Here is a 16,470-nt window from a genome sequence, read left to right on the forward strand (position 1 = left end):
TGCCATAACCTCTAAAATAATAACCTCCCCCAAATGAAATACTGCTCCCCAGCATGAATTTTCGTGTGTGTGTGGGGGGGAGGGCTATTTGGCCTCACTTGAGTAATTTTCATTTGATAAAAAGCCTAAGAACATAAGAAGAGCCTGGAAGATCAGGCCAATGGCCCATCTACTCCAGCTGTTCTCTCAGTGGCCAACCAGAGGCCTATGGAAGCCCATAGGCAGGACCTGAGCACATGAGCACTCATCCCTCCTGCAGTTTCTAGCAACTGGTATTCAGAAGCATTCTGCCTTGGAACATGGAGACAGAGCATAGCCAACATGTCTGGTAAAATTCAGATAAGGCTGTCAAAGATGCTCCACAATACAGCTAAAATTAAAAGGTTTTTAAAATAAAAGCTGTAATTCTGCAACATTGTACACGTTTATTCCCCATTAGAATAAACAGAATTTGAATATGCACAATTGGGTGCATTGCAGATTAAGACTGAAATCCTATACGCACTTACCTGGGAATAAGTCTGATTGAACTCAGTGAGGCTTGTGTAGACATGTAGAGATGTGCACTGTTAGCTTTTTTGCCTTTATTACATTCATATCCTTAAAGGCTAATTAGAACTATCTTGACAATATGATTATCTTTCGAAATCACACTTGATGCTAGAGATGTAAAGAAATCTCCATTCCTGTTATACACTCCTACATCATCCCTTTTCCAACCTAGCACTCTCCAGAAGTTGTTGAACTACAACTCCCATAATCCCCATCCAGGATGGTGGGAGTTGTAATTCAACAACTGGAGGCCACCAGGTTGTCCTATATGTATCAATCCATAAAACTCACGAGTTCTAAACATACTGGATGATTTATCCTTCTCGTATTTCCCTGGTTTTAGGCAGATGTATGGCTGCTGCCATGAAGTAATTCGTGTTTTGCACCGATTAAAAAGAAAAAAAAAGCAGTTTCTAAAGATGATGAGTGTGACCAGAACAGAGCAAGGGAAGGGACCACATTACTTTTTCTCGCTTGGGACTGTTTTCCACTGAAAAGTCCCAGTGGAAGAAGATACAGGTATCTAGCGTCATCATTGGTGGAAAAAGCAGCTAGAAAAACAGAGAAAGGATCAGTCACACAGACACAGACACACACACACACACACTTCTCCACCCACTGCAAACAGAGCAGAATGTATCTGGGAAGGTAACCAATATATTGTTATAAGCTGATACAGCCATTCAGACATCCCATACTTTTTAAATTCATCGCTCCAAATGGTTTGGAGCTGGAAAAGATACACAAAAAGAGCCTTGTAAGACCCCATAGAAAATTGGGATCATTAGAGATTCCCGGTACCACCCTTTCTTGTACTGTAAACAATCCTTACTATAATCTTATTTATTTTACATCAAATTGGTCTCATTGTGAAATACATCTGTTTCTTTGCTATGGCTCATCTGAGGTCTATTTATCTTTAACATCAGATTAGTAAAATGCTAGGATGGTTAGAAATTAAATGTGTATGTGTATTGAGGGAGGAGTCCTGTGTCAACTTAATTGCAATGACACAAGGGAACCCTTCTGGCACAGGCATACCTGAGAAGCCCACAGCCCCTTAAAAAGTGCCACCAGCATGTTTCTGTTCCACAATAAAATGTTGCAATGTATCCTTACTCCCCCACCCAAAAGTGGCTCTTTCTGAAGGTTCCAGCCATTCTGTAAGAAGAGCCTTTTTGTGGAGGAAACTTTCAGAATGATGGCTATGTTCTACCTCCACTGTTAGATCTCAATACAAGTTGCTGGGAATTGTAAGTGGAGACAGCATTGCTGCGCTCAGGTCCAACTGGCAGTTATTTTGGAGAGTCGGAAAGTGTTTTTTTGTTGTTGTTGCACCTTAAACATCTCTGTATATATCAGCACATGGAGGGGATTTCTAAAAAACCTAAGAGCATGTTTTCAATCCCCCTTCCCCCCTACTAGAATACTTACTTTGGTACTTAAGCAATCCAGTTCTCCCTTCCTTTCCCTTCAAATTTCCATACACCTGGAAGCTTCCAGGCTCATGTCTTAATTTGTGGGCTTTATAATATTTTAAATTACTTTTATTTTAAGTTACAAGCTTATATACTTCATCAAACCTATTATATAGAAATCACTACCTCCTTTTTGGGTGGCCCCTGTTTTGTTTCAGAACTGATAGCACGCTCAGGTGCCTGAGTGCCTATGAGAAGGAATGATATGTTGTTCCTATTCTATATTGTTGTGGAGTTGCACTATAGGCCCCTTAGCAACTAATAATAATTTTTATATCCCACCCTTTCTCCCAGAAGGAGCCCAGGGCAGCAAACGAACAACAAAACACTAAAAACATCTGTAAAACATCATAAAAACAAAACATCTTTTTTAAAAAAAGTTAAAAACATCTTCAAAACAATTCCAACACAGATACGGACTGTAATAAGGTCTCTACTTAAAAGGCTTGTTGAAAGAGGAAGGCCTTCAGCGGACACTAAAAAGATGGTGCCTGAGATGGGATTCCAAAGGATAGGTGCCCTATTCCTATGTTGTGTGGAACAGACCTCCTGATAAGACAGGACGTCCACACCTGCACAACCCAGTGATTGATTGCTTATATAAAAACTACTATTTTATCCTTGTTAAAAACACCTACTTTGCCTAGGCATTTATGAATTTGTACAAGGTTCAGAATTCATTAAATGAACAGGTTTTTTCTATTTAAAAAGCAACCTGGAACAGGCAAATGAGGAAAACGGGAAAGATTCTTTAATACTGACTTTACTGGATGGTCATCAACATTTCACACACCGCATATTTTTTTGTGAATTATTTTTTTATTTACACACTGTATCTAGAAGAAGATACATAAAACCTTATACAATTTTTCAAAACAATGTGCAAGAAATTACTATAATCTTTTTAACAAACCAAAACACATTTAAAATCAATGGACTTTGGATAATTCATTCTGTTGTGTGCTTAGTACAAATAATGCACACGCAGTTGGAAACATACAGAAAAGTGTAAACTACAGCAATCTGGATTTTAAATATTAATTTCATGGCACTCCATTACCACTATAAAAATTATTTAATCCAATATGTAATAATACAAAATTCTATAAGAATTTCTCCCCCCATTGTATTATTGGCATAAAGAGTTTGGACCATTCTCCAAATACATCAAACTCTACAGTATTTTGTTGTTTTAAGAACTATCCCTTCTTTTTAAAGAACACCTCTTTCATATAATTTTTAAAGTATTCAAAGATACAGTATTAGCAATTGCTGATGTGACCATATTTTAGCTTAAAATTTCAAACTTATGTAGCTGAAGACCCTTCCTTGCTGGAATTCACAGTCAGTATATTGCTGGTATTTTGGTTTCACTTAACAGTTCCAATATTTACATATTAAGAAATGCATTTGCACAAAACAAAAACAGTTTTTGCGAAATTCAACAGTAAGAGTTCATATGGAGATAAGCACCTTGACATGAGTATTAAATATATCTGGGGATTTAGAAAACAAATCCCCCTGGGTTTGCTCAACTTGATCTCCTGACAACAGAATGCTGGGATAAGTTCTGGTTTAAATCCCTCCCTTTCCAAGGATCACTTGCCTAGAATTATAAAATGTGGAACTAACTCAAACCTTATTGCGGAAAATACTTCCAAGCTTCATCTGCATACTCGGTCTTGTTAAGATTTCCCTTCTACATAACTATATTTTAAAAATGCTCTGACCCTCACTGTCACTAGCCACTTGAGCCTGCCTTTCCTTCTTTTCCCACAACAGTCCAATCTGGAAGAGACCATTTTGGGAGGGGCAGCCACTATCTTCCTTCTTTTGCTGCTCCTACTCATGCTGTGTAATGGGTTCAGGGCTGCACCACTGCTTTTCCTAATTCCAAGATACATCAGGACATTTTCTCTCTGAGAGGTGGTGGTGGTTGGAATAATATTATATTCCCAAGAGAGAGCTGGACTTTGGGCAAACATCTCTTGCAGCTATACTATGGTACTTTTACAAGTTCTGCTACTAACCTAAAACAGTGATCCTTGGGAATACAAAAAAACCTTGCTTTGCAGCTGATCAAGGAACTCCTCTAAGACACTGTGTCCAGTGTTTGAAATTAAAACAAAAAAGATCACAGAGATTATAAGGTGGTCTTAGGTGGTTTCATGTAAATGCACTTCAGCACTGGGTCTGTGAGAACATTTATTGACTGAGTGTGTGGTTGTCTAAGGAAGATGTAGAACAAAAAGTGTAAGGGGCAGGCCATAAACAACTAGGAAAAAACAAAACAAAATTTGGAAAGAGACTTTGGTACTATGATCACAAACCAGATGTAAAGCACTGGAGAATGGAAACCTGCCAACTGCCCATGGACTGATATACCAGAACTGGTGCTCCACATATTACATACAGATGTGTGAAAAAATGAATGTAAGCTATATTTCTATAGTCTTAATTTATTTCATAGTCTATTAAAGGCAGCACTGTCAGATGTGTTCGCTGTAAAAGAAATCAATTAAAGGCTCATAAGCTAATCTTAAAATTCCCTTTATTGTTGAAAGCACAGAACTGCAATGAGATAGAATAGTTTAAAGCATGGTCCAGCCCGTCTGCCTGAAGGAACAGCAGCACAGGTACACAGCTGTCTGCTTCAGCATGTATGGTCACAGGAGGCATCCTAGTCTTAAGAGCGGGGGCTTCCAGATGTCTCAGGTTTATTGGACCATATCTTAGGAGGGAGGAGCAGGAAGGGGTTGGATCCACTTGCTACAGAGGGCCTCTGCTGGGACTGCAACCAACATGAAGTATGCAGGTGTCAGACTGCCAGCTGCACCACATACTCATTCTGTTGGGAGTCTGCTTGCATTGGCAGAGGCTTTGGGATCCTATTGTCTATCTGTGTGTGATCCTCAGTCTGAGTTATTCTCTTTGTTTCTTACACTGGATTCTAGCCAAAGCCCTTTATCCTTGTAAGCTCAGAAACTGCTGCTGCAATTCAAACTTGTTTTCTCTAAACTTATCTGGTGGACTAATAAAATACAATTATTGCCTTCTGAACACCAAAATATATAGTTTTGTTTTAAAGTGGCACACTGCAATGGAAAAGAACCTTAGCTCCATGGCAGAGCATCCACTTTGCATGCAGAAGGTCCCAGTTTCAATGCCTGGCATCTCCAGGTAGGGCTGGAAGAGACCCCTGACTGAAATCCTGGAGAGCTCCTGCTACTTGGTGTCAACAATACTAAGCAAGATGGACCAGTATAAGGCAGCTTCCTGTGTTCCTATTATATAGGCTTACTGTTGGCTTTCTATACAGAAACTGCATTCTGAGAGAAACTTTGGGTTGTATTCAACTAGGTCCTACACAGAGTAAACCCACTGAAATGAATGAATCTAAGTTAGTCATGGACATTAACTTCAATGGGTCTAACACTTAGTTGAATACAACCCTTAGCTTGTCTTCTTTTCATTGCAAACTTTGTAACATTCTAATTTATACCATTATTTTTCTCACAATCTACAATAGCATTAAGAAGTCACGTTATTTCTGCTGGTGTTTCAATAGCACAAAAATGTCAATATGTAATCAATGCAGTTTGTTTACAGAACAGAACAGAACCTGAGGAAATCACTTTGTAAGGTTATAAGAAATGCCAAGTTGCTAGATGGATTTAGGTCTCCCATAACTTGAGGTGTCCGTTTTCTTCAACATTACAAACTGTGCATCTGAGAACGTACTGTGTTAACTGCTGTTACAGCATAAGAGCTTCCATAAGTAATCTATTGGCATGAGCAGTGTAATGTGGGAGGAGGTAGCTCAGCCAACACTGAAACAGCAACTTCTGTGAGCAGTGGCTTCTGCTTTCAAGCAGATTATGTTCATGGAAGTTGTTATAAAGCTTTGCATGAGCTCTTTCATAACACTAAACACACGAGCAGACCAGTCACATAAGCGATTAAAAAGCACAAAAAAGGTGACTGAATATAACACAGATGTGTGTGGCAACAGGATACGAACTTTCCATGAAGTTCAAAGAACTGAGGAAGAAAGGCAATTCAAAAAAGCATTCTCAATGGATTCATTCAATCAGAAAGTTTTCACTCTTTTATGTAATACGTAAGTGCAAGTCACCTCAAATAGCAATTACCCCAAATGCCAAACTAAAGCCTGGAAACACACAGTGCATCTACCAATAGTTCAATCTGTTTTATTGCCCTATGCAGTTTTGGGGCAGAAAGATTCTCTAGTACAGATACTAGTATTGTGCTACACTTCAAATGTTTCCCCACCTCCTGGCCAGGTTCAGTTACTTGCTTTGGGACCATTCAGAACAGAAACAAAGGTTAGCATCAGTATGGCAATGCTGTCTAGTCATCCACCCTCAGAGATTTTCCAGGTGGCTACTAGCGGCAAGAGATAAAATATCTGCTCCTACTAGGAGGGTTTTCTAGCTAGAATGCTTGCTCAGCCCAAATGAGAATAATTCAAGGTGCATTTGTGCTGCCATTTTGTTTGCCATTGCTTGATTCTTGGGTGGGTGAGAACAAGTGCATGCCATTGGCTGTTGTTGCTCCCACTGATAATAGGTGGACTTGCTGTGAAATGAAGGGCTAGGAGTGAGAAGCATAAACAGAGAAGAAGGGAGATCCACCCATTTAATACTTTTTTCTGGGGTACATGACCATAAGTTGCCATTTATTAGGGCACATTGTTTTTCCCAAGTTCTCTAAGCTGTAAACTTGAGAAAAGCAGCTGCTCCTGTAGCACTGTGCTACAACAGCAACAAGAAAAGGGGTGAAAAACAAATCAATCAGCACTGCAAGTACCATCTCAGAAAACCTGTTTTCAATACAGATGAACTGGAGAAGGCATGAGAAGAAGTGCAGCATGCATGCTCATGCTGCCTCAGAACACCAATATGACTGAGACATTAGAGATGTAAATATATAACTCATATGGAACTGTAATACCCTTATAGCTTCACACATTACAGGGTTTAGACCTTTGCCACAATTACTTCCTCCACCCACCACCACACAGTCCTTTTCTACTTTTGAAGGGGAAATCCCCTCCCCTGCCAAATGACATGGGTTTTATACTATCAAGTATGTTTCCTATTGTATAAAAAGGATTTCCTCTTGCTTCCTCATACTCAAACACTGTACCATACTATATATTATTGTGCCTTTAATGTATAAAATTTGAAATCTTGTTTGGGGATAAAAATCAGAAAACAAAATGAAGGTTTTGCATAAATATCAGAATGGCAAAGCCAGTAAATGAAACACATACACATATTTTCCTCAGGAATTTAAGAATACATCTCTCTATATATTTTCTCTTCCAAAATCTATTTTAACTGGGCAAGAGAGACACTACCACCTCTATCTCCCAAAGCAAAAGTCATGCTTTGCCTCTGACATTATTTTTAAACACTATGATCTAAAAATATTTTTTTTTAAAAATAGAAGTTTAGCATATTGATACAGGCAATCCAGGATGTAGTGCCATTGCAGCACCTTGCAGCAGCACTGTACTTTAATATTATAAACTCATTCAGGGCACAAAAAAGGCAAGGTAGAACAAGCGATGGAGAATTATCCAAAAGTGAAGACTTTTTCAACTTTATCACCCATTTTTTTTCTTTCTAGAAACATACTCAATTATTTTAGATGGGAAAATAAAAAAGGTTACTCATGACCATATCTTTCAGAGGATAGCAAAAAAGGGGGAGAGAGACATGAAAATGGCACAAAATAAATTTTGTAACCTAAAAATCACACCCCTAAATTGTATAATTTCAAGAAGTTTCAGAGTTCAGTTTACTACTTGCTAAATTTTTGATTAACTAGATCTTTCCTTTGTAGGAAACAACATTACTTCCTTTACACAGTACAATGTTCAGTAGCAGTCCCATGAACGGAAATCATAACGGGCCGAATCCAGAGAAAGTTAATTATGCTTAAGTCCAATTATTATCAACAGGATTCAAATTAGTTGCAACACCTCCCAATGATTTCCACAGAACTGACTTCTTCTGGATTGGGTCCAATGTGTAAACTATGTTAATCTATCTTCCTCTGGAAAACCTAGTGCAGGAGCAGCCGGTGGATTTTCCTGTGCCTAGTATTTTAAATGGAACTGCTTTTCCTTGTTTCAAATAAGACTAAGTAGCAATGATACCGATAATGCACTGAAACATTTCCTATGGTGACTATGCCACAATGAAGTAAATAAATCCTTGACTGTAAAACAGGCAAGGCTTTAAAAAAAGAAACTTTAGGGATAAATTTAATTTCTTCTCTTCTCACCTCACTTAATGAAATGAATATAATGATGGGATGTGAATGCTAAACAATTTAAAAAAACACCAAAAGATATGATCTATTAAAGTAAAGCACTTATTAATCCCATCAATTTCTACAGGAGAAATTTAAGTGTGTGCAAAATCCATCCTATGAAATTAATTGAATGTGAATTTGCTTAATTTTGGCTGGATAATGTCTTAATTTTGCAACAAATGTGAGGTAACATTTAGCTCTGCTGGTCAAATAATAATTTAAAAGCTCCCACTGGAACAGGACCCATAATGTTGACATTATCTGGAAAAGGAGACAGATTTCAGTTATCTTGCCATGTGCTACCATGGCTTAGTCAAAATCATAGTTTCTATGGGGAAATCAAATAATTTTAATTTACATTTAACTTTTGTCTAAATACAAAATACTTGCATGAAGATTTCAATATCTATTTTCCAAGTCTGTTTTGAAAGGCCATTTTTAAACTACAAAAAAGGGGGGTTAAGAATGAACAAAAAAGCAAAACAATATATACAATCTTTGAAACTGTTTAGGAAAAAGGAGATTTTCAAAAGATGTGTTGTGTAACTGTGTTGCATCACATGTTCCCTCCAGCCCACAGTTAACTTTTATGTTTCTAATTAAGATACGGGGAAATTATTATAACCATACATCTAAATTCTGTATAACAGCACATTTTATCCACAATTTTTTTCAATTCAAAAAACAAAACAAAACAAAAACAGGCTATCTGAAGAAGACAAACATAGCCCATCAAGTTTCAACTTTTACTTATGGTTGAAAACACATGAAATGTGCTTCAAATGCATAAAAATCACAGTGGATTAGCAGCAAAGGAGATGCAGAGTTTTAGGAAAACTTTTATCATTCACATTGTGATTATTTTGCACAATGAATGAAAGATAGCTTAATCATTCTTCTAAAAAAAATGCTGAGATCATTATTTTAAAATGTAAAACCCAGACCACCCATTAAACAAATAAAAATGAATTACCCTTCTTTATGCACAAAAATGAAATTATGGCAGCAAAAGACTGATAGCAATTAAAGTTTGTAAACGGTATTTCAATCTCTCTTATTTTATTTTGTTGTTGTTCCCAAAGTGCAAGATGCAAGGTTCCCATAAGCCTTCAGTAGTGCTTTTCTTGTAAATAATCCTTCATTTTGTTCGGCAAAGGCAGTTTCTGAATCAGATCTATTCTGGTATACTGGCGTATAACAAAGCGACACAGATACTGCAAGGAGCGCACCTGCATAAAACGAGATACTGGATTGGTCAGTCTGACTGGATAAGTTGTAGATCCAGGCAATCGTGACCTTGAATAGCAAAATGCTCCATTTTCAGAGTCCCTGATTGAGTGTTCAATTAGATCAACTATTGAAGTATGTCCCTCCACATCTGGTTGTTCATAAAAGCTAAATCTACCATTTGAATGTTCAATTCTAGTATGAAGAGTTTTCCCATGGGAACGGAAACTAAGACTTAAAAGATAACGGTCATCAGAACTGTCTCGTACAAGAAATGAACCATCAGGAACATTGGCCAGTTTTCCTTCTGCTTCCCATCGTGTAATCGGGCCCCAGTACCATCCTTGTTTTGCAAGCTTTTTCAGTTCTTCCGTGAGGCTTGTCACAACCATAGGCCCACTGTTTTGTACAGAATCATAAACTCTTCCAACTCCAGGTGCAGAGTTAGGATCAAAATTCAAATGGCAGCGCATACTTTCAGCCACATGGACATCTGTGCCATTTAGGCCATTAAAGTTCCTTTGGATTTGATTATTCTGTATTGGAGGTAGCAATGGAGAGAGTGGAGGAACATCACTGTGATTAACTCTTGGGTTTTGCAACATGACTCCTGTGGTACCAATTAATAAACCACTCACTGCCTGGTCAACAAAGATATCTGGAGTAACTACTACATCTTGACTCACTGAACCCTCTTCTTCATGAAATACACTACCACCCATTTCAGAAGAAACAGTAGAAACCTCCATGGGTGATGAACTATCCATACAGTAATTACGTGATCCTTCCAAAGGATACATTCCCTCATCTAAAGGCACAGTATACTGAATGTAGTCCTGAGGCACAAGTCCAATAACTACAGGCACATGTTCATCAATATGGAGATGCAAATCTCCATTCTGAGATTCTGTACTTTTTAATGCATTGTTTTGTTCCTGGAACACATTGTCGGACTGCAAATCATGGAAATCTTTGCGGACACCATTCAGTGCAGGGCTTGGATTTGAGGAGTGGACCAAGGCCTTTACTTTCATTTCCATTTTTATACATGTTTCTTCTGAGTTTGTAGGACGAAGGGGCCACGGAGTTGGACTATAATGGTGATTTCGGAGGGATGTGGATCTAAGAGGTCTTTGAGCTCTCACATCTTTGAAGGTTATTGGAGCAGAAGAAGAAGAAAAGGTGTCATCATCAGCACAGCTAACAGATGGCGTGCTACCTTTGCCGCCTTTCTGCTTTTGTTTTGCTGAAAGTCTTCTTTTTAACGTACCCATTAAGCTTTCACTCTTTGATCTGTTTTTGCCACCTTTCTCATCTTCGCTATTGATGTCACAGCTAGCCAAATCTTTACCATAGCAGCTACCAAACAAGGAGTCATCTTTTCCAAAATCATTTAATGATGGCTGTGCAACTACAACAAAGTCACTTTCATCTTTGCTCTTATTCAAATTAAAAGACTTACGAATGGTCTTGAGACTAATTTTCTTCATTATGAAAGTACAGCAAAAATCTGTCAGTTCGACTCTTCTGGAGTTCTGCCCCTAGAGTATAAAATGCAGGAGCTTCTTCATTCATGTGCCTTATCCAGTCTCATTTAACTTCCAAGACCCATTTCCTGAAAGAAAGAAAAACAAATTTTACAGAAGACACGTCCTTTACAAAAAAGCAACATCAAAGAGATCTGTATACCCAAATTATGAACTTGAAAGAACAGCAAGAAATATCACCATTACTAGTGTTAAATCACACACAATATTTATTTGCAAAGTGTATTTTATATTCTTTACTGTATTAATTGTTGGTTGCCTTATCAGTCTTTGCTCCTTAAAAGCTTTGGGTCTGAATAACAACTACAGTTTGGATGAGAACAAGCTGTGGACATGCATGCGTCATCCTCCTCGGTCTCCTCTTCTGTGTCCAGTTTAGCACTAAACACAGCATTCCATAGTAACCAAATTGGCAAACTATAGTGAGTGCTATTCCTCTCTACAAGTTTGGGCTGCAGCAGAGTTTGATCAAGATGACAGAACAGGGTAGGAAGAGTTAATGTATCATCTAGTTTGACGCTGAGGAAAGACACATGTGAAAGGGAAGGTGGAAAGATAGGCACATAGAAAGCTGCCTTATACTGAGCCAGACCATTGATTCATCTAGCCCAGTATTGACAACACAATAAGGTTCCAGGACTGGCAATACAAATGCAAATGGTTATCAACCACTTATACAAAGATATGAGTATGAGACAGATGTCTTTACAGAAGGGCCCCGCTTTACGGCACTTCGCTTTACAGTGCTTCGCTAATGTGGCGGTCACAATTAGACACAATTAGACTAAAGCCCCACTCATACAGCGCTTGCTCCACTTTTACGGCAGTTTTGGGGCATCGCACACCATTCTATTCAATGAGTTCCGCTTTTCAGCGGTTTTCGCTTTTTGGCGGGGGTCTGGAATGTAACCCGCCATATGAGTGGGGCCTTACTGTACTATGCAATGCCTTTTTACTGTATTCAGAGGAACTCTGCATGTCTACACAAGCAGAGCATATTTATATTATATATTAACATTTTGCTTTCCTTTTATGTAGACATGTAGAGTTAGTCTTGTGAATGCAACATTAGATGCAACAGACACCTTCTGTTCACATTATATATAACTGACACACTCTTGTGACCCTTCCTTTCTATAATGACTGATAGGATCTATCAAAAATTGGACAGATAGGCGACTAACAAATTAAATTTTATTATTATTATTATTATTATTATTATTATGTCACTGGGAGAGAGATAGGTAAGTTTAGAAACTTTTATGCTACCATCTAAATAGCAGCATGATGTCTAGACAACATTTTTTTCATAATTTGGGACTTCCAGTATTTTTATGTCCTATTACATGATGAAATACACATCACTGTAATTAAATATCTGTCAATCAACATTTCCCCAAGAATGTTTTATTTCATTTTTGGTATACAAATATCAGTACAGTATAAAACAGTACATTTCATAAAACAAACAAAAAAAGAGTATTTTAACAAAAAGTCTTGAGCTAAAATAATTAAATTGAATAGTGCAGCCCAATAAGACACTCATTTTCTGAACATGGGTCAACTTTCTTACTAATTGTTTCATTAAGGCTAAGCATTAATATTTTAGACTTGTTAATGAAAAGATTCTGCATGATGAATAGACAATATTCTAGGATTTCTTCTGATGTATTTTTGTCCAAAATATCTTAATTATATGCTTGGGACTGCCTTTTTTTATGCAGCTTTAGCTTGCAACTTCCACATTTTCCATAATCTCTAGAACTCCAAGCAACAATCTCTGATTTCAGATTAACACATTTACTGCTTAGATGTCCATTTGACAGTATCTAATAAAACTGCTCTGGAAAGTATACAATAATGGCCTCCCACTGAGCAAGATTTACTTAAGAGAAAAAGACTGCATGTCTGATTTTCTAAGTAAAACCAGCAAATTCCAATCTAGGGCATGTTCTTTTCCATGCCAATGCCCTTTACAAATGAAAATGTTGTATTTGTTCATTTAATTTTAGGCTGCCATTTCTGGTAAAGCTAAAATTGAACGTACTGATCTTATTAATTTAGCCTTTGCATTACTGGACCTTCAGAATAATAATACATTCTTATGTAGCTTCATTATAGTTTTTAATTTTTAAATTGTACTAATGGAATAGAGAAGTAGCTTTTACTGTTCATCAGAATGCCCATAATTAAGAGCAGGAACAGCGGGAGAAAATAAAAATATACTTATAGACATAATTGCCATGGGTCCCAAACCTGTTGCTGGTAAATCTAGTTACTTTATGTAGATTTTGCTCTTTGCCTGCAAACAGTAGTCTCTTTACTCCCCCCCCCCCGTATAACTTAATTGGAGCCACTAAGGATCAAGCCCATACCTATCTGCATATACTGCTTTACAGAATTTGAAATTAGAAACATTAATTTCTAAACAAAATTTCTGTCACACAAGTATTTATAATTGTAAAAGATTACAATGCAATCCTATGAAAGTTTACTAAAAAAATAAGTACCATTCTGTTCAATGGTGGTTACTCACTAATAAGTGTACTTTGGATTGCAACTTAAGTAGATTTCCAGTACTTGGGCAAATCATAGGAACTTTAAAAGTGTACAGGTCACTGAATTGTGCTGTTAGAACTTCTACTTCATACTGTATCTGTGAGATTAAAGTGTTAGTGTAGAGAGAGATCTACTGCTGTTGTTTGGGATATTTGCCTTTATCTCCAGGCAGTAAATATATTGAATGGAAAATAAATTATTACCAAATTGATTTCTTTACCACTTAATAGTGTGAGCCACAAACTACTTAATATGGAGTACTTGCATGCAGCTTAATTTCCTTAATGGTTCTAAAACCATTATGTGGAGGCCCACTGTGAATTGTTTGCAAGGCACTTTGAGGGTAAAGTTGCTCGCCTCCATAGCAGTCTTGATGCCCCATCCACATCTACTGTAGTTCCCAATAAGGTGTCCAGTGCAACATCTCCTGCAACTTTTTGGGAAAGGTTTCAGTTGATGCAGCCTGATGACGGAGACAAGGTGCTTGCAATGATGAAGCCAGCAACGTCTCCTCTCGACCCTTGCCCTTCTTGGCTTATTAAAGCTTGCCAATGGGGGATGACTGGGTGGATCCAGCGTGTGGTCAATGCATCACTGCAGGAGGGAGTAATGCCAGCTGCCTTGAAAGAGGCAGTGATACGACGGCTCCTGAAAAAGCCCACCCTGGACCTATTGGTTTGTGACAACTATCGACCGGTCATAAATACCCCCTTTTTAGGGAAGGTTATTGAGAGGGTTGTGACATAGCAATTGCAAGTACTCTTGGATGAAACAGATTATCTTCGCCCATCCCAGGCTGGGTTCAGGCCTGGTTATGAGACTGAATCAGCCTTGGTTGCCCTGTTGTCCTTTATCGAGAGAAGGACAGGGGGAGTGTGACCCTGTTACTTGATCTTTCAGTGGCTTTTGATACCATTGACCATGGTATCCTTCTGGGCCGACTTGGTGAGATGGTATTGGAGGCACTGTTTTACAGTGGTTCTGATCCTATCTCCAAGGTCATTCTCAGAGAATAGCATTGGGTGACTGTCTTTCAGCCCCCTGGAAGTTGTGCTCTGGGGTGCCGCAGGGTACCATCTTGTCCCTCATGCTGTTTAACATCTATATGAAGCCCTTGGGAGTGGTCATCAGAAGATTTGGGGTGAGGTGTCAGCAGTATGCTGACGATACCCAGCTCTATTTCTACATAACATCTGAATTGGGAGAGGCCGTGCAAGCTCTGGACCACTGCCTGGACTCAGTGGTGGGCTGGATGAGGGCCAATTGTTGAGTCCAGGGGTGTTGAGCCCAGCCTCTCTCCTAAGGATCAAGGAGGGGGAAGGCATGAGTTGCAGGTGCCTCAGCCGTCAGCGGGCATGGACGATCCAGCTGTTTTTGAGTCTAGCCCAGACCTTGAGGAAGAGAGCGAGCTAGCCGCCCCACCAGTTCCCACAGATGGCCCTGCCCCTCAATGGGACAGCGCTCAGTCATCAAGCACCCCCACGGAGCCGTTAGGGGAGGATTCCAAAAGAGCAGTAACTCCTCCTGTGCCAAGCAGTATCCTAGAGATGCCCTCTGCTTCCCCGCCTGCAGATGAGGACCCTGTTGTCAGATGAGCCCGTGGAGACTCGCCCCCCTTCACCGTGCTCACGACGTAGGGAGAAGTGGACAGGGCAGAGGGCATGCGTGCGAAGGAGTGAGAGGTTATGCTCCAAGACCTCTCCTATTTGCCATGCTGTGAATGAGGCGTTGAGTCAACTTTCATCACACGTTGCAAAGCATGTCTAGAGGGTAGTTAGGGACTTGTAGTGAGTTAGCATAGGCTCTTTTCTATGAGGCGCTCAGCCTTTGATGTATCCATTACATTAATAAAGCTAGAGTTCCTTGCACCCTCGTCTCCGACTCGTGATTCCCGCCCTGAACCGGACACCAATAAACTGAGTCTGAATCCTAGCAAGACAGAGGCACTGTGGGTTGGTGGTTCCCGAGTTCAGATAATTGTGCAGTGGCCTACTTTGGATGGGGTCATACTCCCTCTGAAAGAGCAGGTCTGTAGTCTGGGGGTGTTCCTGCATCCATCTTTGTCGTTAGAGGCCCAGGTGACTTCAGTGGCTAGGAGTGCCTGTTACCACCTTTGTCTGGTAAGACAGCTGTGGCTGTTTCTGGACCGGGACAGCCTGACCACTGTTGTCCATGCACTGGTAGCCCTTGAGGTTGGTCTGGAAGCTGCAGCTGGTGCAAAATGCCACAGCACGACTACTCACTGGGGCAGGGTATTTAACAAATAAATATACATAGCCATGGCTTGATTATGGTTTGTTTTAGCTAGCCACTATTAGCACAAGCCAGTTTCTCAAATTCATATCAATCTCCACCTCTTATGTGTACAGTGGGCGACAGGAGGAGAAAATGCCCAAGTCTGAGGCTTGTGTAGGTTTGTTCTCATGAACTAGAAGATGACTTTAACTCTGTCTTCTGAGTGCTTTGATATTCTTCTGAGCATCTAAAGTGAACTGTGCAGGTAAAAATGAGAACTGAACTGAAATATTACAATGAAATATCAGAACTAGGTTTTCCCCCTATAAAATATGAGCTAGTTCACACATCAATGTCCAATATGACTGCAGCATCAAGTGATAACTTGCATGTGTAAATGATCCATTATAGATCAATCACCACTGGCAGAACTTATTGTCCCATCACATTATAACAAACATAATGCCTTTCAGTGAAGTCTGATCACATATTAGCTATGAGTCATCAAATTGTGAGAAATGTTGAGA

The 16,470-nt window shown here is 39.2% G+C and overlaps 1 protein-coding gene across 2 annotated transcripts in view; it reads right to left on the bottom strand.

The window, feature by feature from the left end:
* Positions 1-2,927: 2,927 nt before the first annotated feature.
* The window catches only part of SOCS6 (suppressor of cytokine signaling 6), a 43,783-nt gene continuing 30,240 nt past the window's right edge, over positions 2,928-16,470 (bottom strand). For both annotated transcript variants that reach the window (XM_061594604.1, XM_061594614.1), the window contains one exon: positions 2,928-11,217. In XM_061594604.1, the coding sequence (XP_061450588.1) occupies positions 9,485-11,092 (1,608 nt within the window). In that variant the 5' untranslated portion in view covers positions 11,093-11,217 and the 3' untranslated portion in view covers positions 2,928-9,484. The remainder of the gene's footprint in view (positions 11,218-16,470) is intronic.

Source organism: Rhineura floridana, chromosome 1 (genome assembly GCF_030035675.1).
Source record: "Rhineura floridana isolate rRhiFlo1 chromosome 1, rRhiFlo1.hap2, whole genome shotgun sequence".
In the NCBI taxonomy this organism is placed as follows: Eukaryota; Metazoa; Chordata; class Lepidosauria; order Squamata; family Rhineuridae; genus Rhineura; species Rhineura floridana.